A 27646-nucleotide genomic window follows, 5' to 3' on the forward strand; every position below is an offset into this window, starting at 1 on the left:
GAAGGGAACAAAAGGTTGGTGGATGTTGGAGTCAACTATACATCCTGAAGACCTCTAACATGTCTTTTCTCAGGCTGAGTGGTGTTTGCTAAGCTGTTTCTGAGGATAAATATGTGTTGAGCTACTGAACTAGTTGGACAACCAGCCTGGAACTTGGTAAGCTGAACACTGGCCTTCTCATTGGCTGGCGAGCTGTTCAGATGACCAAAGATCACCCTACAGACAATGGACTCTCAACTGAATCTTGCCAGAAGGTGCTCTTCTATGAAAAATATTTTACAATGCCCATGTTGTTACCTGAAATAAAATAGATTCTGAAATGCAAAAAAGAAAGAAAGAAAGAAAAAAGAAATACCAAGAACTACAAAACCTACACAAATAGACAGAGACTGACCAATGCACTCGTCAATGACCAGAAGGCCACTCCACTGGGCATACAACACGATTTAAGAAGAAAGTGGAAGGGGGATTATGTGGGGGAAGAAGTCCAGAGGGAGAGGAGCGGGGGAACAAGAGAGTGAGTGGGACAAGGTGTCCTGAAAACAGTAGGAGGATGAAGTCACCAACGAGAGGAAAACAATATGGGGAAAGGAAGGTGTGGAGGAAAGTTCTGGAAAGAGTCTGCACCTACAAAGCCTGATTGACTCCCATGAATTTCAATATTGTAGAGAAGTGGAATGTGACTACTGGGCTTTGGGAAGTCGCCAAGGTGACCGTTTCCTTCCTTTGTTATCATACACTAAAGTTACCACAGATCTTAACAAAGAACACAAGCATATCAACTTAAGTAATATTTAGTACCTATGTAGAATCAAAGTCCAAAATATGAGGGCTGTAGTGAAAGAAGATATGATCCTTATCCTCAAGGGATGGACAAGGACCAAACCATATAGTAACACATTATGTCATACAAAGTGTAGGTGGTTAACATGTCAAAACAGTTTAATCTGGAAATAATAAGTTTAGCAATGAAATTGTTCAGATTTTTTTAATGCTTTACATGTTTATCACTTACCTTCATATTTAAAATGATAACATTTTCCAAGTAATAAAACCGGTGAATTTCTACTAAAATATGTCTTGGTTTTCAACACCCAACCTGCATGGAGAGAAAGAAGACTCTGGTGTTAAGATTTCAAGGTAAAAGTCCTGCAGTGTTTCTCTCCTCTTACTTGACTTCAAGTCATGATTATCACTATGAATATGCATTTTTGGAAGTCACAAAATATTTAGACAGTGAACTAATGAACCAAAATTAGAGGCTATTTCTGCTAGTTTTAATAAATTTCAGTCTTTTAACCATAACCTACCACTTAAAAAACACAGCAGAGGCCGGGCGGTGGTGGCGCACGCCTTTAATCCCAGCACACAGGAGGCAGAGGCAGGTGGATCTTTGTGAGTTCGAGGCCAGCCTGGTCTACAGAGCGAGATCCAGGAAAGGCGCAAAGCTACACAGAGAAACTCTGTCTCGGGAAAAAAAAAAAAAAAAAAAAAACAGCAGAGAAGAAAAAGTGATTTTGATTTACTCTGGCAGGTCCCAATGCTCTTCTAGAACAAACAGAAAAGGTAGGAACTCCTGCTTCCCTCACACAGTCTCTGTTCCTCAAGTAAGCAAAGATTATCAACTTTCTGAGTTGTCTTCCATCTCAGATATTTCAAAAGTGGGAAGTACTTGACAACCCCTGGAGAGAAACTTAAGGAAAGCACATAGTAGGCTAACATGTTTGGTAAAATCGGTCTCTGATGTAACCTTCCAGATGTATATAAGGCACTCAGACATCCTCATCTGACCACTCCTCATCCTGTCCCAAGCTCCAACTGAAGTCACAAACTCTAATTCTCAGGCTTCCTCCTTTTCATCTGGCAACAGTGGAAGAACAGTATTCTCTTTGGTGTCCACGATGGCATTAACCACTCTGAATCTCCCACGGAAAGCAGTGGTCCTCTACAGTGATGAACACTGACGAGTGTGTGAAACCCCTGACTGCTAAGGATTAGGCTTGAACATGCCACAGTGGCACATGCCAATAACTCCTGGACTCTGGAGACTGAGGCAGGAGAATCACAAACTTGAGGCCATCTTGGTCTACACAGAGAGACTCTCTCTAGAAAGAAAGCAGAAGGGCTGGTTTTCTAAACACAAGGGCATGTATAGACAGAATTAAAGTTGACAGATGTGGGTCTAATGCACTATCTGCCTTTACATTTAACAGCTGTTAAGAAAAGTTTAAGACTAGTGGTTTTTATGGGATTGTTCCCTAAAGGACTTTATACAAATAAAGAAAAATATGTATTTAAAGTCATGATTATGCAGGAAAGGCTCTGAGCTCAGCAAGAAGACAGAACGGAAATCAGACAAACTAATCAGCCTTCATTGGACTTCACTTGGATTACCATGAGGTGTCAAAAATAGTTTCCCTGCTCACAATCTTTCCCCATTCTCGAAATGTCACCTATCACTGCCAAATGAAACTCCCAGTGGCTCAGCCTTAACTAGATAAATCTTCTGCTCAAAAGCATCCTACTGGACCAGTGAGATGGCCCAGTGACCTGAGTTCAAGCCCAGAACCCACATGGTGAAAGAAGACCAGCTCCCACATCTGTCCTCTGATTTCCACATTTGCACCATCACACACACACACACACACACACACACACACACACACACACACACACACACGAAAAAATAAAATAGTGGCTGGAGAAACAGCTCAGAGATTAAGAGAGCTTGCTGTTCTTCCGGAGGGCCCAAGTTCAGTTTCCTGACCCTATGTGAGGAGGCTCTCAACTGCCTGTTACCCCAACTCCAGGGAACTGACTGCCCTCTTCAGACCTTCACGTACACAGAACCACACTCAGACACACATGTACACACATAATTTAAAATACAAAACAAGTTAAAATAAATAAAATTTTAAAAACATCCTATCACTTAACAGACTTAGCATGCATGAACTTCTCCGTCTCACTTAAGATTGTGCACAGTGTGGTGCAACTCAGAACCCTATTTCCACCTCTGCTGGGCTACATTTCTGGACTCATGCTATCATCTGACAAAAGCGTCTCCCAGAACGTCAATCTATGGAAATTCTATTCCTTTCAGAGTGGCCTTTGTAGATATTTTCCCCCTTCCCCACCTAAATCTGGTTCTCTTCTCCTAAACTCTAATAGGGTATGGATAGTTATCAGTTTTGTGCACACCAGGAACTAGACTAGACTTTCCATATATAGTATTTTTTTTAAATATTAGTTCAAAGCCCTAAAACAACAACCATCTTTTCTCCCAAAAAGCAACAGGTTTCTGAGAACTCAGTAAAAACAAGCTCAAATTAAAACAAAAAAAAAAAAAAAACAACAACAAAAAAAAAAAAAAAAAAAAAAAAAAACACTTTTAAAGAGAAATGTCTTACTTTCTTCCTGTGGTTTATTCTCTACCTACGTCTTCTGACTAACCACCCTTCAGTTTTTCCTCAGAAAAGGAAGTGAAAGTGATCTGGGACATTGAGTTCACATTTAACAAGAACTTGGGGTCACGGTGCTTTACAGTTACATATCAGTCGTGGGATACACATTCCTTCCTGCTCTTCTATTTCCTGTGCAGACCCGAGCAGGGACTGATGCCTCATGACAGACTGACTTGCTCTATACTAGGTAATAAGAGGGTTCTGTGCTTCTTAAAAAGGCATTTTCTCTTTTTCCACAGGCACATGGGAACTTGAACAGATCAACATATCAAAAGGTTAACATATACATTGTACTTTTCTTTTAACTATTTAGTTAACATTTTCCGTTTATTGTTATAAATGCATTCAATAAATGAAACTCCTTACTTATCTCTGCTCTAGCTTCCTGATACTAAATCAGTGTATTATGGGGCAGACAGAAAAACCTGAAGCTTATAAAAAACATAGAGCCATGGGGAAGAGGAGGGCCCTGGAGGAGAAGTAATTAACACTCATGATGTTTGAAAAAGCCATGTGGAAGTCTAAAATTTATAAATTTCCTTACACACACACACACACACACACACACACACACACACACACACACACACACACACACACGAGGGGGGGGGAGACAGAGAAAGAGACAGAGTGTGTGTGTTTAATTGGAGTTACCCTACAAAGAGATAATGCTCCTCTCAGAAGAGCCACAGTGCTGGGTGTGGGACACCTCTTCTTGAGTTGTTGAATCTTTGGGATACTCTCCTCAAAACAATGCAAGTTATTTCCACTGTTCTAGGTTGCCCACAAGAACTTGATGGTAAGACCTTATTGCTAAAAACACCACACACTTTGGTCATAGGACTTGGAGAAATTAAGCTGGTACTGACCAGGAAGTTTCCTTCTTACTGGCTATCTGTAATAATACCAGAAGGTACAAAGCAGAATTGTGGAGAAGAAAAGTCATCAACAGTCTTCCTCAGTTGTGATCCCTGCTAGCTACAATAACAACTGGCCTGGTTAGATATGCCATGGGTGCCATAGTGGCATTAATATCATGGATGGTAGGATATGCCATGGGTGCCATAGTGGCATTAATATCATGGATGGTAGGATATGCCATGGGTGCCATAGTGGCATTAATATCATGGATGGTAGGATATGCCATGGGTGCCATAGTGGCATTAATATCATGGATGGTAGGATATGCCATGGGTGCCATAGTGGCATTAATATCATGGATGGTAAGATATGACATAGGTACAATAGTGGCATTAATATCATGGATGGTAAGACATGCCACAGGTGCAATAGTGGCATTAATATCATGGAAGTAACCAACAACTTTCTGTTTGAAGTTAAGGCCAACTCCTCAAAAGGAACCTCCATGCCTGGTACTGTAAATCTGACAAAGACCTTTGACTGGGGAGCCGTAGGTCCTAGGGGTGAACCTAATACTCTTCTGGAAAATGAACACAGTATCAAATTATCTTCTAACTACATATTTCTACGTCCACAGATGAGTGCAACCCTCAGACCTCATCGAGAAGCTTCTTTGTGTGTGGACAACAGTTGATACGGAGACTTACAACTGACCAAAGTACAGAGAACAAATGTCTATCGAGTATACAGTCACAGATGGGACATCGACATCACACACCCTCCCCTTAACATCCAGGAAACATCACTAAAGAAGGAGCAGGAAGACTGTAATAGAAGAAGGTGGGAAAGGCTAGGGCAAAGAGTGTCTTCTGGACATGGCAGAAACACTGCACTCATGACCTCACACCAGGTGGAGCAGCCTGCACAATACCTCACAAGGTCACAGCAGTCACCATTCCAGCAGGGATGGGAAAGGGGCTCACAAGTCCTTACCCCTAGCTGAGGAGTTACAGCTGCTAGGCAAGGGGGTTTTCTTTGGGGTTGTGGTGCCTGGTAGATGACCACGCTCGGGTGTGTGTCCCCCATCTGTGCATATATGGGCAGCACAGCACCAGCTGGACTTAGTGCATTATTTTAAAAAATAATAATTGGAGGGGGGATAGAGAGATGCATAACCAAAGAGAGTTGGAGAAGGAGACCGGAGGTGAATATGATCAAAATATACTGTATATATGTATGAAATTCTCAAAGAATAAATAAAAATTATCATTTTTTTAAATCATAGTACTGGGTGTGGTATCATACAAGTTTAATCCCAGCACTTAAGAGACAGAAGAAGGCAGAGCTCTGTGAGTTTGGGGCCAGGGTGGTCTACATAGTGAGTTCCAGGGCTATATAGAGAGAGGCCCTGCATCAAAAAACAAACAAAAACATATGCAGCTAATGGATAAGAGCCTGAAACATAAGAAAAGGCCAGAAATAACAATCATATATATACATATATATATACATATATATATATATATATATATATAGTGTGTGTGTGTGTGTGTGTATCAATAGTGTGAATATGTGAGTGGGACACACACGCCACAGCACACAAGTGGAAGTCAGAGGACAACTTTGTGGAGTCAGTTTTCTCACTAAATAGCACAGAAACTATCATCAGTAGACTAGACCAAGCAGAAGAAAGAATATCAAATTGATATGGAAACAAAAACGTTCTAGAATAAACACAGCAATCCTGAAAAAGAAAAGTAGAGTTGGAAAATTCAACCTCCAATCCTTCACTTTATTACAAAACTGTATAAATGACTCTGGCATGCAGACTGACACAGAGGTAGATGAGGAGAGCTGAGAGAGCAGAAATAAACCTATGCATCGTGATCAGCTGACTGTAGAAAATGGAAAATTGTATGGATTGAGGATATGCAAAGAGCTCCTACAACTCCATTGCAAAAAGAAAAATCACCCCTTTTCAAACTGGGCAAAGGACCTGAACAGATATTTCTGCACAGACGACGAGCTACTGGCCAGGAAGGTCATGACAAGAGGCTCATCAGGATTAGTCCCTGGGAAATGCAAGCCAAACCCACAGTGAGAGCCAACTTCACTTTCCCAAGAATGGTTCTAACAAAGGAGCCAGAGAATAGGTTTTGACAGGGATCTAGGAGAACTCAAGCCTCAGACCTGCTGTCAGGAATGGCGCAGCCCTTCTGGAAGGCAGCTTGGTAATTCCTCAAAAAGTTACAGTTATTGCTTAGCAATTCCACTGCCGGGTACTGACTCAGCATTAAAAAGTTTCCGCAGCTGGTACTGACTCAGCATCAAGATGTGTTCACACAGAAATCTGTACAGGAGCACCCACAGCAACTCTAGTCACAGAAACTCAAACTCAACTGATGAACAGTAAACGAAATGTCAGCTTCCGCCACACGATGAAATATCACTTAATCATATAAAAAGGAACTACTGGCCGATCATGGTCCCATGGAACCCCAGCACTCTGGGGTGAGGAAGATCATGAGTTCAAAACTAACCTGAGCAAGATAGTTTAGGAACAACCAGAGTTAAATGAGACCTTACCTCCAAAAAGAAAAGATTTAGGACTGAAGGGGTACCTCAGGGTAGAGCATATGTTTACTACATGTAAAGTCCTGAGTTCAATCCCCAACACTTCGAAAAAATACTTTTAACTTTTTTTTATGTGTATGGGTGTTTTGTCTGCATGTATATCTGTGCACCATATGTATACTTGGTTGCCCTCGTAGGCAAGAAGAAGGTGTAAAATTCCTGGAACAGGAATTACAGACAGTTTTAACCACCATGTGAATCCTGGGAATTAAATCCAGGTCCTTTGCACCGAGTCATTTTTTTTAAGTTGTGCACTTCAACAGATATATTTTATTTTACGTGAAATACATACCAATTTTTTTAAAGTTCAAGAAATTTTAATTTAATGTCATGTTCTATCGAGTTATAGCTGTCTATCCAGCTAGCTAACCCTCACCCCCAGGGAGACAGAAGCCAAATGTACTCATTACGTTTAACATGACTTTACATCAAGGGCTTTGACTAAAATTTGTTACATTCCTAGTTTATGTGTCTGAACATCTCGTGGAAACTAGCTGTGAGGTGAATCTTGATTGTCAACCTCATGAGATCCAGAGTCAACCTAGAGACAAGCCTTTGGGGAGGTCTTTAAAAGCATTTCCAGAAAGGTTTAATGAGGGGAAAGCCCCTTCCCCAGAGTGGGCAGCATCCTCTAACAGATGCCCAGGTACAGAGAGGTCCAAGGAGAGACCAGTGCCCTTTGCTGGCCCGCCTCCGCTTCATGCTGGTCAACATGTCTGTTCTTGTCTGTTCTCGCCACCGCTCCGCCACCACAGCCACATGATCCCCCACTAACATCGGACTCCCACTTCTTCAGCCTGCCAACATGGACAGAAGACCAGCAACTCTAGACCTTCAGAACCAGACCAGGCCTGCTGAGAATCAGACAGGGCCTGCTGGGGCATCCAGCTTCATGGGCTGACTGTTTACTAGGTTCTCAGTCCCTCCAGCATGCAGGCAGCCCTTGCTGGACTACTCAAGTCCTATGCTGTGAGCCACTATAATAAATCCCTTTTTATAACATACAGAAAACTAGTAGTAAAAAGTACCCACTACTGTGATAAACCCGAACCATGTGTTTCTTAGGCCTTTGGAACTAGTTATACAGAAGGAATAAATCCCTGAATACTATAAAGACAGTTTAATGGGCCGCTCTTGTAAGACTTTGGAAGACCAGCACACAGAGAGGAATGTGGACAGTGGAGGTTCAGAACACACAGTGTGAAGGGAGCAGGATTCTGATGGGAGTGGAGTTACAGGCGTTTGTGTTACGGTCCAAAAAAGCTGCATCCCACCTGTGTCCTGAGAACCTGGGTTAGAGTAAATTCAAAAGTCAAGACTAGTTTGTCTGGCAGAGGAAATGTGAAACCCAGATGGCTCATCATCTTACACAGGTCCACAGGGAGAAAGAGTAACAGGACAGTACAAAGACAGAAGAGGATGCTGTGGGTCCGGGGAGATGCTTAGCAGGAAAGGGCTGGCCGTGTAGGCACGAGGACCTTGGTTTGGAGCTCCAGCTCCCACGTAAAAAGTCAGTGCAAAGGCATGTGTTTACAATCCCAATGCTGGGGAGGTGGAAACAGGATCTCCAGGGCTTACCAGGCCAGTCTAGACAACTGCTGAGCTCCAGGTTCAGTGACAGACCCTCTTAAAAATTAAGGCAGAAAAGTGACTGAGGAAGGTACAAGATCTCTGGCCACTACATACACACACACACACACACACACACACACACACACACACACACACACACACACTCATGTGTACACAAACACAAAATAAAGTGTCATTTTTAGAGTAAAAAATGGAGTTTGTAGTTGTAGATAGGGTAGGTACTGAGAAAGGAGCTATGACGGTTACAGAGAACCTCTAGGAAAGATGCCCTGAAGGTATGACATCACCCACCAAGGGCTCCACCACGTGAAAAAAATAAATCCTTTTGAAAGGAAAGAACCTAAATTGAGAATGCCACTAAAAGTGATTCCCTTCTCAAAAACAAGCATCAAGGCACACAGAGGCCACTACAGCTTTGGGCCAGGTGGGCCAGGCTGGATCTCAAACTGGCAGAACTTGGCAGAATCATCCACGTGGCACTCACTTTTCAGGCAAGAAAGATGCAAGAATGAGGCCACAATGGAAAATTGTACCAGGTTCCAGAAAGCCACAGAGACCAGGTAGCGTGTGTCAGGGTCAGAGTCCCTGCAGGAAGGCCCCAAGAGGGCACTACGGGAAACTGTGATGGTAAAGCCTAAGTTGCCATAGAAATCCCCAGATGCTGGGGAGCGAGGACCACTTCCATCAAGAAAAGCCGTTGGGATGGCGGAGAGCCAGCTGAAGAGAGAAGGCGTGTGTGCTGCAGGAGGCAGAGCTGGAGGAGTGGAGCTAAGTAAGCACTTTGGAACCCAGGTGATAGCATCAAATAGTCACTGGTGCCAGACATGGCGCTGCAGGACTTGGCATCTGCCCTGGGCTTGGTGTCCTTAGATCTGATCTTTCCTTGGATGCCCCATACCTTCCTCTGGAATAGAGCGTTACTTTGTGTCATTGTAGATTGGAACTATGTAACTTAGATCTGATCTTTCCTTGGATGCCCCCCCATACCTCCTTCTGGAATAGAGTGTTATTTTGTGTCATTGTAGATTGGAACTATATTACTTAGATCTGATCTTTCCTTGGATGCCCCCATACCTCCCTCTGGAATAGAGCGTTACTTTGTGTCATTGTGGATTGGAACTATATAACTTAGATCTGATCTTTCCTTGGATGCCCCCATACCTCCCTTCTGGAATAGAGTGTTATTTTGTGTCATTGTGGATTGGAACTATATAACTTGCTTTGCTTTGTTTAGAAGTTCACAGTTAAAAGACTGCCTTGAATCTCAAAACAGACTTTGGAAATTTGAACAGTGTTGGGACTGTCGAAGTCTGTGGGTACATCTAGAGACAAACTAAAATGCATTTTGCATTAATGAGATGAAAATGAGACTTAAGGGACCAGGAGTGGGATATTGTGATTTAAAAAGATTTGTTTGGGTGTCACGTTGACAAGAGGGGGAGTTGTGATGGCTAATTTTTAATGTCAACTTGACTAAATGTAGAATTACCATGGAAACACGTGTGTGTGTGTGTGTGTGTGTGTGTGTGTGTGTGTGTGTGTGTGTGTGTTCCCAGAAACATTTCTCTAGGAGGAAGAGATACCCTAGATATTGGTGACACTGTTCTGAGACACAGTCCCAGACTGAAGAAAAGGAGAAGACACAGGACACACCAAGCACACACTGGTCCCACTGTGCTCCCTGACCACAGATGCAGGTGGCTGCCACCACCATGACACACCTACTGGAGTGCACTCTAGGCTGCAAGCCTCACTAAACCCCCCTCATTCACGCTCCTCTTGTCAGGCATTTGTTCAAAGCAACCAGGCAAGCACTCAAACACGAGCTCAGCCTAAGGACTTCTCCCTGCCCGAGGCTTCGGCATCCCCAACCATCCTGATTGGATTGCATTGTTTGGATTTTCCTCGCCGAGAAAATGCTAAAAGTAAAGTCCAGGAGCTTCACCGAGAAGAAAGCCATACACCTGGGTGAATGAACTTGACAACATCTATTTTGTCCATTCTGCTTACTTCCCAGTTTATACCTGAAACTACCTCAAATTGAATTCAAAGAACTTTAGAATTTTTATGACCTGGACAAATTCATATGGACATAAGCCATGAGGATATCAAAATATTCTACCAAATGAGTAAACAGTGAGTTCCATATTACATATTTACGTCTTTTGTTCCCCGCATCTCTCTGTGTGTCTCTTTCTGTTTCTCTGTCTCTTTCTGTCTCTGTCTCTCTTTCTGTGTCTCTGTTTCTCTTTCTGTCTTTGAGACAGAGTCTCATATATAGCCCTTACTGGGCTAAACTCACTATATAGACCAGGCTAGCCTTGAACTCATAGACTTTCCCTGACTCTACATTCAGAATGCTGGAATTACAGATCATGCCCACATTTCAATATAGTGTATTTGAGTCTCTAAGGAATGTTCATGATGCTATTCCACTTTCTTTAAGAAATTCTTATCAGCACTGTTTATATTCCATTCATATTTCAAGACTATTCCAGTCATAATAAAGTATTTCATTCTCAAGTAAGCTTACACAATGCTTAAATCACAATACTTACTGTATTTCATGTTGTTCCAAGCAGACATAAATTTAGTTTTTAGCTTGTCAACTTCATCTGTTCCTGAAGCCTCCATATTCAAACTCTAAAGAAAAAGCCATCACTTGATTCCATTCTTTTATAAAATTCACTGTACTGAAAGAAAAAAAAGGCAAATAAGTAATCAACACACATTATATGGTGCCCTACTGCTAAAGCTACTTAAATTATTAAATGTAATTTAAACTGAAAATAGGCAAACCAGGCTGAGGCTGTGGCTCAGCTGGCAGGATGTTTGCCTGGCATGCACAAAGCCCTGGGGTAATTCCAGGCACCACATAGGCCAGGCACTGCGGCCCGGGCCTGCAATCCCAGCATTTCGGAGGGAGAGGCAAGAGGATCAGAAGTTCAAATTCATCCTCAGCTGCAGAGTGAGTTCAAATTTGAGGCTAGCCTGGGCTACAATAGCCTTGTCTTAAAAAAAAGAAAAAGAAAGAAAAGAGAGAAAGAAAGAAAAATGTTTTTCATTTACAGAGCTTTTTTAGAATATGATAGTCTATAAATAATTTAACTACATAAAGCATATACTATAAACTATGTAAAATAAAAATATCACATAACCAAACAATAATACCCCAATAGATCACAACTGAATACAACCAAGTACCTGAGAAGCATAGCTCAGCTTTAATGCTTGCAAGAATACCCAAGGCTTCTCTGTATTTAAAGAAGCTGATTGGAAACCTGCCTAAAATGTTTGCTGTCTTCAGAAAGGCAACCTCCACTTATGTTGAGTAAGTAGTATTAGTTTTGTGTAACAGTGTCTAATTGTTCAGCTTTTGAAATTGTGACATTTTCTATATTATCTTCCTGTCTCAATACTGAAGCCTTAAAAAAATGGCTTAAATTTACAACAGACAGTACTTTTGATTTTACATGAGAATAAATACAACTTGAAGGAAAATTGAGATGTGTGATGTCATCTGAAAGATGAAATTACAACAGAAAATGTTGGTGTTTATTCACAGAAATTCACATTTTGCTATCTAAGGAAAGAATGCCCCACAGAACACTATGCTTTGGGGATTCTAAGTATCTACACACAAAAAAAAAAATCAAAAAACTGATACATGCAATTTTTTTTAAGAAGCAACATTCTCTTTACAGTATGTAAATGCTACTAAATACACACCATAGCTCTAAGGTAGAAGGAAACACTTCAAAAGCAAATGTGTCAACAGAACCAGGAGTCCAAAATTGTGGCTCTCGAGTGAAGCAAAAGGGTTAAAGAAATGGGGAACCCAGGGCCTGAAGACCAGAAACAACTGTGCCAAAGGAATCAGATTCTGTGGGGTTTGGTTTGTTTGACTCTAACAGCAGCCTGGAGGAGAGGCTGGGAAAGTTCTCAAAAAGGAAAAGAAAATCAGTACTAATCATGTATTCAAATGGTGGGAGCCAATAACATACAAAATGCCAATAATATTTTACATGGAAATCTCTAAGAAATAAAATCACTTAGTAATTTATTTTTATTATTTAAATTGTTGATACCTAGCCAGGTGGTGATGGCACATGCCTTTAATCCCAGCACTCAGGAGGCAGAGCCAGGTGGATCTCTATGAGTTGGAGGCCAATCTGGTCTACAAATCGAGTTCCAGGACAGCCAGAGCTGTTACACAGAAAAACTATGTCTCGAGGAAAAAAAAAAAACAAACACAAAAAAAACCTGTTGATACCCAGATGACTTTTTTAAATTCATAATCCTTTTGTTTCAGCTTCACGTGGGATTACAGGCACAAGCCAAAATCCTTAGCTAAGTCTCTTAAAAATCACAAAGTTGCCGGGCAGTGTAGATGAATTTATAAACAGTCTTATTAAATAAAGAACATGGAGCCAAATATAGGGGTGAAAGCCTTAGAGATCAGGAAAATAGTGAGAGTCACCAACCTTACCTCTCCAACCCTGGGGCTTCCAAAATGTGAGCTACTGCCTGTCTAATCTGCGCCTTTATTGCCTTGTTTTTCTGCCCTCTCATTGGCTCTTAGCCCAGCTACCTCTCTTCCTTGCCACTGCCTGTCTGTACAGACCTCCAGGTCTCTATGGTTGACTCTGTTCCCTAGTGTGGCCTTGAACATAGAGACCCTGCCTGCCAAGTAATCGGGATCAAGGGTGTGTGCTATCCCTGCCTGACTTTTGTGTTAATGGTTTGCTACTTCCTCTGATCTCCAGGCAAACTTTATTTATTAACATACAAATAAAGTATCACCACAGGGCAGTGGTGGTACATACATATCTTCAATCCCAACACTTGGGAGGCAGAGGTAGGTGGATCTCTGAGTTCCAGCCTGGTCTACAAAGTGAGTCCCAGGATAGCAAGGACTAAACAGAGAAACCCTGTCTTGAAAAAAAAAAAAATCACAAAAAAAAAAGCCTACAAAGTCAGGGCCAGTGAAGTGGGTCAGCAGGTCAAAGGTTTGCTACTAAGCCTGATAACCTGACTTGGATTCCCAGAATCCTCACAGTTGGTGAACAAAAATGACTTCTGAGAGTTTCCCTGTGACCTCTACACAAGCATTATAAACACACACACACACACACACACACACAAACACACAAAGGCCCGCACCTTGCTGACTTTGAAACCTGGTAAAATGAATCAGTCATCTTTGACACTGAAAAGCATGAGCCTGGCAACAAAATTACAAAAATCTTCAGCTTCAAACAAGCAAAGGCAAGCTGTGAAAACCTCTGGAGGGTGTGTCCACACATTCCATGATCGGAGCCTGGGCTGGACCCACACTGTACACAGCACTTGAGAATCTGTTGTCAACGAGGTGGGACCAGGCAGTTTCCTGCACTCTGGTGAACAGGGTATACTACTACTTCGTAAAACTATGTACAAGTATTGATACCAAAACTAATCTGAGCTGGGCATGATGACGTGATGGCACACAGGAGACAGAGGCAGGCAGATCTCTGTGAGTTCAACGTCAGCTTGATCAACATAGTGATGAGGTCTAGGATAACCAGGACCACAAAAAAAAAAAAAAAAAAGTGGATATGGTGATAATGGATTGATTGGGGAGAATTTGGGTTTCAAATAAAATCAAGAACAATAAAACTCAAACACTATGTACATAAAAGTTGTGCTTGGCTTAGAAGTGTATTTAAAAGTCATCCTGCTGACGATTCCCATATTTTCCTCGGAAGAACTAGGGAAGAAACAGAGTGGCAGAAGCCGATCCTTAACTAGTGTTTTACTTAAGGACCTTCATTGACTTCTCACTAATTGTTCTTAAAATTCTACACTAGCACTTTTTAAATCCTGCATTTCACACTATTAGAAATAGCTTTTTCTTCCCAAACAAAGTAGTAGACATGTGGTCAGAACATAAGAAAAAAATTATAGTTAAACAGAGACCATTTTTAAAGTAAAAATATTTAAATGTGCTTCCTTCTTAATATGTTGCTGCTAAGCCTTGATGAATAAATAATTTATTTTCATATGCAGAAAAACAGTCCCAATTTTTAAATCTAACACCTCTCTGTCACTTAACCTCATAGGTCCACCACTGCAAGTCTAGTAGTCCTGATCCTTGATTAGCTGAGTATACCTTAGGTCAGCCCCTGTGTGATCTGAGGATCATGATTATTTTTCTTTTGTTGTCTTATACACCAAAATATGCACATATGTAATACCTATAATATGAATGATTTGAAAACAGACACAGTTTTGTGAGACCAAAATCAGGGTAATAAATGTGTCTGTCACCTCCAAAAGCATCCTCCTAATCCCCTTTTGAAGTAAGAAAACTTGAGAACTACTCTTTTTTTCTTTCTGAACAGTTTCTTTGATTCTTTTTCTTTAAAATAGCCCAGTCGGGAGCTGGAGAGCTGGCTCAGCAGTCAAGAGCACTGTCTGCTCTTGCTGAGCAGTTTCAGCTCCCACATGGTGGCTCATGACTGTCTGTAACTCCAGTTCCAGGGGGATGCAGTACCATTTCCTGGCCTCTATATGATGCCTTCCATACATGCAGGTCAGAGACTCATACACATAAAATAAAAACAAATCTTAAAACAAAAACCAAAAGTTTATTTCTCTTTCTCTTTCTCTCTCTCTCTCTCTCTCTCTCTCTCTCTCTCTCTCTCTCTCTCTCTCTCTCTCTCCCTCTCTCTCCTTCTCTCTCCCTCTCTCCCTCTCTCTCCCTCTCCCTCTCTCTCATTTAGCAGCTTCTCCAAAGCAGGAAGCTTTGGTCCTGGGTTTAACTGGGGTCACCCCAGTGGTTCCCTTCCGGAGATTTTGTCATCAGGCACCCACACAGAGAACAAACAACTGAGGGGGGACCATGAAGTTCAGCTTCCTGTAGTCATCATTTCTCTAGAAGCACTTTCCTCACTTTACAGGGAAGACATCACCAAGCTTCTAAACAGCCAATCAGACTCGGCTGCTTAGTCATGTAGAGACTTCACCTCCTTAATCAAATTCCCAGGACAGCTTTGCCCAAAGGAAATTACACAGAGATCTCTTGGGTTAATTCACTAATTTAGTTTCACCTTAAAATAAGGGTGGGCTAGGCCAGTGAGAAGCTGGGTGAGTACAAGCACTTGCTGGGCAAACCTGCAGGCCTGATTTGATCCCCAGGCCCCACGGCCAACTTCCCAAAGCTGGCTTCTGACCACTACAAACAAGTCACAGCACACACACCTGCACTCTCAATACACACATCACACACACACACACACACACACACACACACACACACACACACACACACCTGTACTCTCAATACATACATCTCACACACATCTGCACTCTCAATACATACATCTCACATACATGCACACACACACGCACACACGCACACACATAAAGTAACAATACATATAATATATATTATATAATTTTTAAAAGAAAAGCACTGAGTATTTGTCTTACTGTCAAATTCTGAATTCCCCTCACTATTCCCATTCTCTTTCCAGAAACTTCTCTAGGTTTTATTTGCTTCAAGAGAGTCGCACTACGAAACCCAGACCAGCCAGGAACCCTCCTTCTTCGACCTCCTGAGTACTGGGAGGACAGGTATGTGCCACCCTGCCTGGCTAGGGTTTTAAAATTAATTAATTAAAGCCAATTTGTGTAAGCTTCAAGGCAAGTTACACGCACCTATAGCTCCCACCTCTCTGGAGGCTGAGGCAGAAAGGGTCGCCTGGGCTGGCAGTTAAAGGCCAACCTGGGCTGCAGTTGGAATCTTTCTTTGGGCCACCAACCAGCTGCTGAATAAAAATTCCAACTGCAAATGGCACCCAGTTGGGCACCAAATGCAGCAGGCTTCCAAGGACCGCCCGCCAGCCCCCAAATCAGGACACACAGACTTCTTATTAGTTATGAATGCTCAGCCTTAGTTTAGGCTTGCCCCATAGCTCTTACAACTTATGTTAACCTGTTTCTCTTCATCTACGTTTTGCCTCTGGGCTTTTTACCTTTCTTTCCTTCTGTATACTCTACTTTCCTGCTTCCTCCATGTCTGGCTCGTGGCTGCCTGGCTGGCTGGCCCCGACATCTCCCTCTCTTTCTCTCTCATTCTCTCCAGAGCCTAGAGTCCTCCTCCTACTCTAGCTCTCTGAGCTCCCAGGTTTTCACCAGCCTTAGAACGACAGAGATTTAGTTAAAGCTGCCTTTGGTGGCAGCAACAGAGCCATTGTCTGGGGGAACAAATTCCCCCCAGTCTACAGCCTGGACAGCAGGGCTGCTAGTAGTTCAAGCACAGCCACTGTGAGGAGGGTCGGCCGCTGTGAGGAGGGTCGGCCACTGTGAGGAGGGTCAGCCACTGTGAGGAGGGTCGGCCACTGTGAGGAGGGTCAGCCACTGTGAGGAGGTCAGCCACTGTGAGGAGGGTCAGCCACTGTGAGGAGGTCGGCCACTGTGAGGAGGTCGGCCACTGTGAGGAGGTCGGCCACTGTGAGGAGGGTCGGCCACTGTGAGGAGGGTCGGCCACTATGAGGAGGTCGGCCACTGTGAGGAGGGTCGGCCACTGTGAGGAGGTCGGCCACTGTGAGGAGGTCGGCCACTGTGAGGAGGGTCAGCCACTGTGAGGAGAGTCAGCCACTGTGAGGAGGTCGGCCACTGTGAGGAGGGTCAGCCACTGTGAGGAGGTCGGCCACTGTGAGGAGGTCGGCCACTGTGAGGAGAGTCAGCCACTGTGAGGAGGGTCGGCCACTGTGAGGAGGGTCGGCCACTGTGAGGAGGTCGGCCACTGTGAGGAGGGTCAGCCACTGTGAGGAGGTCGGCCACTGTGAGGAGGTCGGCCACTGTGAGGAGAGTCGGCCACTGTGAGGAGAGTCAGCCACTGTGAGGAGGGTCGGCCACTGTGAGGAGGGTCGGCCACTGTGAGGAGGTCGGCCACTGTGAGGAGAGTCGGCCACTGTGAGGAGGGTCAGCCACTGTGAGGAGGTCGGCCACTGTGAGGAGGGTCGGCCACTGTGAGGAGGTCGGCCACTGTGAGGAGAGTCGGCCACTGTGAGGAGGGTCAGCCACTGTGAGGAGGTCGGCCACTGTGAGGAGAGTCGGCCACTGTGAGGAGAGTCGGCCACTGTGAGGAGGTCGGCCACTGTGAGGAGGTCGGCCACTGTGAGGAGGTCGGCCACTGTGAGGAGGGTCGGCCACTGTGAGGAGGGTCGGCCACTGTGAGGAGGGTCAGCCACTGTGAGGAGGTCGGCCACTGTGAGGAGGTCGGCCACTGTGAGGAGGTCGGCCACTGTGAGGAGGTCGGCCACTGTGAGGAGGTCGGCCACTGTGAGGAGGTCGGCCACTGTGAGGAGGTCGGCCACTGTGAGGAGGTCGGCCACTGTGAGGAGGTCGGCCACTGTGAGGAGGTCGGCCACTGTGAGGAGGTCGGCCACTGTGAGGAGGTCGGCCACTGTGAGGAGGGTCAGCCACTGTGAGGAGGTCGGCCACTGTGAGGAGGTCGGCCACTGTGAGGAGGTCAGCCACTGTGAGGAGGGTCGGCCACTGTGAGGAGGGTCGGCCACTGTGAGGAGGTCGGCCACTGTGAGGAAGGTCGGCCACTGTGAGGAAGTTCAAACGGCAGTAATGGAAGACTGTGATCAAATAACTGTGGAAAGGTGTTTCCAAACTCGAGGATTTCTACTGGGGTTGCAATGGAAAATAGCTATCCTACTTGACTTAACAGTCCCGTTTGCTCAGGTTCCCACTGGTGTCAGAGACAGAAGACTAGTTTACCAAACTTGTCGCTGATTTCCTTCAGTCACAGGTGGCTGAATTTGGGCAAAGAACTGGAGTTAGCCAGGATAATACCACTTCCAGACCCATACTGTCTCACCCATTCCTGCCATGAGGACATAGAGAACTCAAGATCAATATAAGGTAGACACCTACTTTAAAAAGAGCCTGGCTCAGCTTCTCAGAAAACTGGGAATTGATCTACTTCAGAACCCAGCAATTCCACTCTTGGGCATATGCCCAAAAGATGCTCAATCATATCACAAGGACACTTACTCAACTGTGTTCACAGCAGCTTTATTCATAATAGCCATGTTGTGGAATAGTTGTTTAACTATGCAAAGATGTGTTGGATTTGTTTAACTATGTAAAGATGTGTTGCACTTGTTTAATTTTGTAAAGATGTGTTACTGTTTTACCTTGCCTGCCTAAGGTACCTAATTGGCCTAATAAAAAAGCTGAATGGCCAATAGCTAGGCAGTAGAGGGATAGATGGGGCTGGTGGGCTGAGAGAATAAGTAGGAGGAGGAATCTAGGCTCTAGAGAAGAGAGAGAAGGAGAGGGAGACGCCCGGGGCCAGTCAGTCACGCAGCTTCCAGCCAGCCAGACACAGAGGAAACAGGAAAGTAGGATATACAGATGGAAAGAAAGGTAAAAAACCCAAAGGCAAAATGTAGATGAAGAGAAACAGGTTAACATAAGTTATAAGAGCGAATGGGATAAGGCTGAGCATTCATAACTAATAAGAAGTCTCTGTGTCGTGACTGGGGGCTGGTGGTCCAAGAAAGCCTGCTGCACTGGACTATTTAGGAAACCTTGATTTAAAGAAGAGCAAAATCATTTTATTAGCCTAGGAGGTCTAGGTAATAGCCATTTTTCAGTATATTTCAATCCCTCTGGTATCTAAAATGCCTGACCTGACTGGCCCTGCAATCAGACCAAGTTTTATTCCATACAAACCCAGCATGGAAAAATATCAAGCCGGGCAGTGGTGGCGCACGCCTTTAATCCCAGCACTCGGGAGGCAGAGCCAGGTAAATCTTTGTGAGTTCGAGTCCAGCCTGGTCTACAGAGCGAGATCCAGGAAAGGCGCAAAGCTACACAGAGAAACCCTGTCTCGAAAAACAAAAAACAAAAAAACAAAAAAAAAAAGAAAAATATCAAAATAACAAACCTCAAAACTGCCAGATTTCTTCTTAGAAGGTATCCATGGTTTGTTTCTTTCTTTCTTTTTTTTTTCCCAGAGTTTAAAAAATTCTGGATATCAGTAAATCCTTTTTCAAATAGACATCTTTAATATCTATTACAACTGATCTAACTATCATCTCCAGATATCTGCTCAGCATTTACATTCTGACAAATCTTTTTGTTTTGTTTTGTTGAAACAGAGTCTCTTTATGTAGCCCAGCTGTCCTCAAACTCAGAGATCTACCTGTCCCTGCTCCCTAGTACTGGGACGAAAAACATGCCACCACACTCGGTAACAATTCCCTTTTTAATTAGAAGATAATTACATGAAAAAGGAGATAACTCCAACTGTACTTCAATAAATAGAGATTAAGGGAGCAAGATAAAGTAAAGATAAACTTTACTGTTAATGATGTGCAAAGCAGATGATGACTAAGCAAAGTTCTTCTAGAAAATGGTCATTTTCAGGGTCATTTTTCTGTCCGTAACTATGAATTAGGACAGTTATAAATTATAAACTAGTGAGTAAAAGGGGTATTCAAACCAAGGTCCTTGAAGACCAGGTGAAGGTACTCACACTCTCCCATCCAGCAATAGATGGAATATTTTATCCACTGAGGATTTAAAGCCAGAAAGCTGCAGACAGAATCATCGGGAATGACTGTACAAAATACATCTTAGTCACAGTGTACATATGCATATGCCTGGATTCCTTCCTCAGCTGGTATTCTGTAGCAAAATAAAATACAAAAGTTGCCTAAGAATTCTTAAATTGTATTTATTAATATTGTGGGGGAAGAGAAGGAGACAAGGAAAGGAGGAGAGAGGTGAGAAGAGAGGGAGAGGTGAGGGGATGGGCTTGTGCTACAGAGCAAGTGTGGAGGGGTCACAGGATGACTTTCAGGAGTCAGTTCTACTGAGGGCTCTGGGATCAAACTCAGATCAGGCTTCCACAGCAAGTGCCTTCACCCACTGACCCGCCTCACCAGCTCTCACTTTTTATTTTTATGTGCTTTTCACTACACCATTAAATAAAATGAAGAGTAAAAACCACTCTTTTTTCGTTCATTATCACCCTTTGTATGCTTGCATTTTTCAAAGATGCTTTTATTATTTTAATTATCATATATGGGGTTGGGGAGTATGCACACACAGAGAAGTGCAGGAGCCTGTGGAGGCCAGAGGCACCAGATCCCCCTGGAGCTGGAGTTTCAGACAATTGTGAGCTGTCCAGTGTAGGTGGTGGAAACTGAACTGGGGTCCTCTAAAGGGTCAGTACATGCTTTTAACTCTTGAGTCATCTCTTCAGCCCTTACATGCTTATATTTTTATTAATAAATATCAATTCTTTACAGTTATCATCTGTGCTTTCTAATATCTCTCCATCTTAGTTCTTTATTTATACATTATACTCACTTCTATTCCCTCCTACATCTATCTGCCAATCTTTTATTTTTATGCACTAAGCTTATGCTCTAGAAAATGTAAATTCTCCTTACACCAGGAATCCAGCACTTTGAGCATAAAAGAGGCAGGGGTGCTAATAGTTACACTGGCTGTCTCCCCTTAGAGCTAACGGAGAAGCCAATGGCACTAAGACAAAGATTCAAAAAATAATTCCAAACCCAAATGTAGATGTAACCAACCGTCTTATTAAATAAGAAACACAGAGCCAATTCAGAGAAGAAAGCCAAGAGGTCAGAATTAAGAGCCTTACCCTTCCTGCTTCAGCCAAGAGAGCTCTCCGAAAGGGAGCTACTTCCTGTGTGTTTGTCTTTATAAAGACTTTCGGTTCTGCCTTCTCATTGGTTGTAAACCCACGCCTCGTCACTGCCTGTCTGTAAAGACTTCCAGGTCTTCTATGGTTGGGATTGAGATTAAAGGCGTGTGTCTCCAATGCTGGCTGTATCTTTTTACACACAGAGATCTACCTAGCTCTGTCTACCAAGTGCTGGGATTAAAGGCATGCGCCACCACCGCCACGCTCTTGCTATGACTCTAATAGCTCTGACCCCCAGGCAACTTTATTTATTAACATACAATTAAAATCACATTTCAGTACAAGTAAAATACCACCACACCCAAACAGCAACACAAGCCAGGGAGGACATATATTCTCAGAACAAGGCTAGAAAACAATGAAGGACCAACAGCAAAAAGAAGAACAGTTTTGCCCCAAGAACGCATCTAGTAAACATTTTGAGAGCTCCTCGGGGTCACATTCTCCACTTAAAAACATTATGCTGATACACAGTTATGTCATAATGATGACCCAAATGAAATGGAACACTCAAACATTATCTTAAATCCAAACAGTAGAGAGGAATCTCAGTACTGAGCAGACACATCTGTGCCGCACTGTACATTACATCTCACAGGCTGCTCAAATCATCATCATAACCACCCTCCATGGGACACAAGGGTCTAAATGAACCTCATGGCTTACTTGAAGATTGCTGTAAGAATTATTAGTGAGGAGGCTGAGCACTAGAGGCTTAACCCCTCGGTGGTTAGGAGCACTTGATGCTCTTGCAGAGGACCCGAGTCAGTTCCCAGCACCCACACTGGGCAGCTCGAAACCATCTAAACTCAAATTCCAGGGAATCTGACACCCTCTTCTGGCTTCTACAGGCACATGCATGTGATGCACATACAGTCAAGCAGACACACACATACACATAAAATAAAAATAAATACTTTAAAAAGAGTTAATATCTGGACTATCTGAAGATAGCACCTGTATTGTCTTGATTTTATCTCTAATATATATAGTATTTACTACATTTTGATAAACAAATGTTATGTCAGGATCTCAGTAATGTCTGACCAATTCAAGTTAACTACAAATATTTAGAGATTTCATACTTTTAAGTGCAGTGTGCCAAGCTGTTAAGTATTAAGTCTACACATAAAAATTACCATTGTAAGAACTGAAACTTACTTGACTCTCCAGACTGAAGAGGAACTTACTGAACATCTAATAACCAGGTGGCATGAAAATCACGAGTAGCTCTTGATCACTGGGCCCTATATGATACACTCCAATCCATCAGTGATTTCTCTTAACCAACAGTGCTTGGTAGAAAGGAGTAGTAGAAGAAAATGTGGAAGTAGGAAAGGCTTTAAATAAATCCCATTCAAATTGCAAAAAACCCAATCTGCCTTCTGGTTCACACCCACCCCATCACAAATCACTACCCTAATCAAGAACCCAGCCTTAACCACAGTAATTAGACCTCATTTCCAACACCCATGCCAACTACACTTCCTTAGTTTCTGGATGGTCACTTCCAGAACAAGGGTGTCAGTATTGTACTAAACCCAAAATACAGTTATAACTGTAAAAGCCTAACAGTGTTTTAAACTGTTCATTCTCCAGTGTTCTGGAGAATCCACATTAACTTCAGGATATTTGCTCATGTTTAACAACTACATTTCCTTGAAAGATGGTGTATGGTGGGCTAGGGAGATGGCTCCATCCATAAAGCCTGGCAAGTATGAGAATCTAAGTTCAATCTCCAGAAACCCTATAATACGGAACCAAAATTCTTCCTTATGATTTCCAATAACCAGTTGTGCTGGTCCTTAGAAACTAATCCTTCTTCAATTTGAAATCCCAGCTGGGGTGTGTGTGTGTGTGTGTGTGTGTGTGTGTGTGTGTGTGTGTGTGTGGGTTTTGGGTTGGTTTGGTTTGGTTTCGTTTGCGGGTTTTTTTGGTGGTAGTGGTAGTTTCTTTGAGACAGGGTCTCTCTATGTAATCCTGGCTGTCCTAGAACTCAAATTGCAGACCAGGCTGTCCTCCAACTCACAAGATCCCCACTTGCCTCTGCCTCCCAAGTGCTAGGATTAACAGTGTAGGCCTCCACACCCAGCCCACAGCTGGTATCTTAAAACATCTTCTTAAATCCCTCCAATCTTCTCTTCACCATATGAACTAGCACCAACCTTGTTAACGGATCAGAAGACAGTAGATGAGCAATAATGAAGACCTAGTCACAGTGCTGGTAAGGGACTAGAAAGAGGGCACCCACAGAAAGCTGAAACAGTAGAACTGGCAACATGGCAAGAATGTGTCATGCAGGTACACACACACAACAGAGTCCTAAATAACTCAGATTTCAAATGGTCACATCAACAGAAACCAGGAATCCAAATGGAGAAGGCCAAGTTTAAAACAAAATATAGTGAGGGGCTGTACTGGCTGCTCTTGCAGAGGACCCAGGTGGTTCCCAGGACCCACATGGCAGCTCACAATCATCTGTAACTGTAATCCCAGGGATCCAACACCATGTTCTGGCCTCCAGCAGCACCAGACATGCACGTGGTGCATAGACATACATGCAGTCCAAACACTCATCCACATAAGAAAGAAAGGGGGGGAGGGGAGGAGGGAGGGAGGGAGAGAGAGAGAGAGAGAGAGAGAGAGAGAGGGAGAGGGAGAGGGAGAGGGAGAGGGAGAGGGAGAGGGAGAGGGAGAGGGAGAGGGAGAGGGAGAGAGAGAGAGAGAGAGAGAGAGAGAGAGAGAGAGAGAGAGAGAGGTTTTTAAAATGAAATAAAACAGTGAGTTTGTAACAAAAGTGGTTAAACTCTTTTCCAAGTCAACTTTCATTGGTCATTTTTGCCAAGAAAAACTTCACAGGTATTGAGGGCAGTAACTACGTACCATTTAAACACAAATTATCACACTCATTCACCACATATTTGAGAAGCAAGGCACTAAGGGAGATAGATCAAGCCACAAAACTCAGCTCCTGCCTTCATCTACCTTACATGCTAACGGCACACCACTGAATGGTCATGTACCACAACAAAGTGTGACAGGCGAGAATTAGTTCCCCTTCCCAGTGAAAGCATCACACAAACAGTATCACAGGGCAAACACAATTACAACCATACTGTTCAGATACAAAGACCAAGGACATACAAATGCATCTCTCTATTCCAAACACAATGCAGGAAAACACTACACAGAACACTCAAAGATGCGTTAGTATCCTCAACAATTGTATCTATTGTTAAAAGGGTAATGCCTGAATTATGTCATCACTCCAAAGAAGAGCACTGTTTAAAACACTCACAAAGACAATCACTTTGGCTTACAAATAGAAATTGTTTGGAGTTTTGGGGTTTTTTTTTGTCATTCTTAATTTTAAGTAATATTATAGCAATTGGGAAATATACCCACAAGTTTTAATCCTTACAAAGGTTTAAAAAAAAAACCTATAAACTACATGTTCTTCAGTGGATATAACTGCTCCTGAGTTCTCTGTAACTACATACTATGATAAGATTTACATTATAATGTCTTCTATAATAGTTTTATAGATGACTCATTTTATAATCTATTAAAAAGTAGTTTTCTAGACACCTATTTTAAATTGATAATATAGCTACATGGAGAAAAAGTATTTTGAATACAATACCTTTTGTGAAATTTAGTCTAAGGTCATAAAATGGCAAAGTAATCTTTATCTGGTAGATTTGTTGTTGGATACAATAAAGAGCTAGTAATTTTAAAACCTTGTGTGTGAGACAGGATAGAATGGATAAGTAGATGTGTTGATATGGTTGAAAACCCCAATTCTCCCAATGGTTTAAAGAATAAGAGAGATGAATTGGCTGGGCGGTGGTGGCACACGCCTTTAATCCCAGCACTCGGGAGGCAGAGCCAGGCGGATCTCTGTGAGTTCGAGGCCAGCCTGGTCTCCAAAGCGAGTTCCAGGAAAGGCGCAAAGCTACACAGAGAAACCCTGTCTCGAAAAACCAAAAAAAAAGAGAGATGAATTGGAGAAGTGAAGAGAACCCTTCGATGCTGAACTTGACAGAAGGTATTCTATGAACGCATGGTTTCTTTTTTTAAAAGTACACATGGGTGGCTGTGTAGGACCTATTTAAAATGTTTAGAAACAAAAATAGCATATTCAATGCCTAGATCTTGGTTTCTAAGTATCACCTCACAGTAACTAAACCAGGACTTTATGGTTAAATGGTTGATTCCAGATCTCCAGCAGAGACTGTACCAGATGGTTACAGAACACCTCACAGTACAGTGTAGGAAAATGCTCAACAACTGATGGGAACTATCCAAAGGAAACAGGAACAAGCTTGGAGACCGCCACTGAGATAATTTATCATCAAAAGAAAACAGAACAAAATAAAAAGATGATGGAGCTAGAGAGTCAGCTCAATGATATAGATATGATAGGATGAAAGGGTAGATTTTAAGAGCAACTTGTTTAAAATGTTTTACATTGCTATAGATTTTAGATTATTGATATAAATTTAAACTTAATTTTGTCATACTGTATATATATTTCTATTCTTGTTTAAAGTATTTTGTTTGTACAACTAATTTAAAATTGTAATGTATAGTTAAAAAATAAAGATTAATAATTAGTCTTCTATGATAGTCAAACTTACAGTCATGTTAAGTTTTCTAGGTATACATAGATATAATTCAATTAGGTAGGTAATCTTCAAACACTTCAAAGACCTACAGAATATGGCATTTAAAATGTTCTAAAAATTTAGACTTTCTGGACAGTGAGACATGTCTGTTCCTGGCAGCACCCATTTACTTCAGAGAGGAGGATGGCACTGAAGACATTCCGTATGGAGTTTATCTTCTTCTTGGCAAAAACAGTCATTTGGGCAAGAAACTGTTCTTACTCTAGGCCTGTTGTGAAGACGGATGCCGTCTTTAGCCTACAGGCCTAGCATATCTGAGAGACTTTTTTGTGAAGCAGGATTTTTGAAGGACTGTCCCACTTTGTCTTGGCAAAGTTATGCAGTCACTTTCTTTTGTGTTCTGCTTGTCCAATTTGTACAGCATACTGTCAGCAGTCAAGGCAAGGGCACTTTCTTTGCCCACATGACTAGCTTTTGCCATAAAGAAAACAAACTCCAGGGCTGGAGAGATGGCTCAGAGGTTAAGAGCACTGGTTGTTCTTCCAGAAGTCCTGAGTTCAATTCCCAGCAACTACATGGTGGCTCACAACCATCTGTAATGAGATCTGGTGCCCTCTTCTGGTATTAAGGCATACATGCAGGCAGAACACTGTATACAGAATAAATAAATAAATCTTTAAAAAAAAAAAAAAAGAAACTCCATATGGAGTTTCTTCAATGCCCATCATCCTCCTTGAAGTAATTGGTGATGCCAGGAGCAGATATGTCTCACTCTCAAGAAAAGCCTAAGTTCTGAAACCATTTTAAATGCCATATTCTGTAGGTCTCTGAAGTATTTGAAGATTGCCTATCTATCTGAAATATATCTCTGTATGGCCTTGAAAACATACCTAACATGACCATAAGTTTACAATTACAGATGACTATTAATCTGCATTTCTTAATTATATATTACATTTTTAAATGAGCTACATAAGCATAATACCCTAAACAAGAGTAGAAATATATATACAGTGTAACAAAATTAACTTTAAATTTGTATCAATAAACTAAAATCCACACTGATGTAAAATATGTAAGATTAACAGTTGTTGTTTGGATTAAAGTAGATTTAATAATCTACCCTTTTTACCCATCATTTCTATATCATACCCTCTTTCTTCTATTAGAAAGAGATTGACTATGACCAGTAACAATTTGTAACCAAACCCCCTAAACCAAGACAAACATCCATAATCCATTTTTTGGGAATGTGGGCGTAGTTTTCTAGGCTACTTCCTGCACATTGGAGGTGCTGTTAATCTTATGGGGACCCTGAGAAAATTTAGGATTATGGTCAAGTCCTGACTGAAGTAGTCTGTGAGGTTGGATGATCTCAGCCAGCAGCCTTGAAGCCTTTCTTGATGTAGAACTCAGAGGAAACTGAAACAGAGGCAAACTGAACATTGAATCATCTGGGCCATCTGTTCCCATTGGAGATTTTTCAGGGGGACTTCCTTGATCAAATCTGATTTTTCTTAACACAGAATGAATCCGCAGCCTCTTATTTCCTGTGTAAATAAAAGCATAACCTCTTTTACAAAGTAGCATATCTTTTGACTTAAATTTTGAAGTCAAGGCATTTTCAAAATATATAGGTTGGATTAATCTGGCAATATTTATAATCAAATGTCTCTTAGCAGCTGTTGCTCCTTCCTCAGCTGTCAAACAATTTAAAAAAA

General features: G+C 42.4%; 1 protein-coding gene across 6 annotated transcripts in view; it reads right to left on the reverse strand.

Moving 5' to 3' along the window:
• Positions 1-27646, reverse strand: part of Atg4c (autophagy related 4C cysteine peptidase) — a 121340-nt gene that overhangs the window by 87292 nt on the left and 6402 nt on the right. For all 6 annotated transcript variants that reach the window (XM_052715287.1, XM_052715285.1, XM_052715283.1 and 3 more), the window contains exons 2-3: positions 11111-11245; positions 1016-1099 (exon numbers count right to left, since the gene is read on the reverse strand). In XM_052715287.1, the coding sequence (XP_052571247.1) occupies positions 1016-1099; positions 11111-11186 (160 nt within the window). In that variant the 5' untranslated portion in view covers positions 11187-11245. The remainder of the gene's footprint in view (positions 1-1015; positions 1100-11110; positions 11246-27646) is intronic.

This window comes from Peromyscus californicus, unplaced genomic scaffold (assembly GCF_007827085.1).
Source record: "Peromyscus californicus insignis strain IS unplaced genomic scaffold, ASM782708v3 Scaffold_5__1_contigs__length_169319896, whole genome shotgun sequence".
NCBI classification, from domain to species: domain Eukaryota; kingdom Metazoa; phylum Chordata; class Mammalia; order Rodentia; family Cricetidae; genus Peromyscus; species Peromyscus californicus.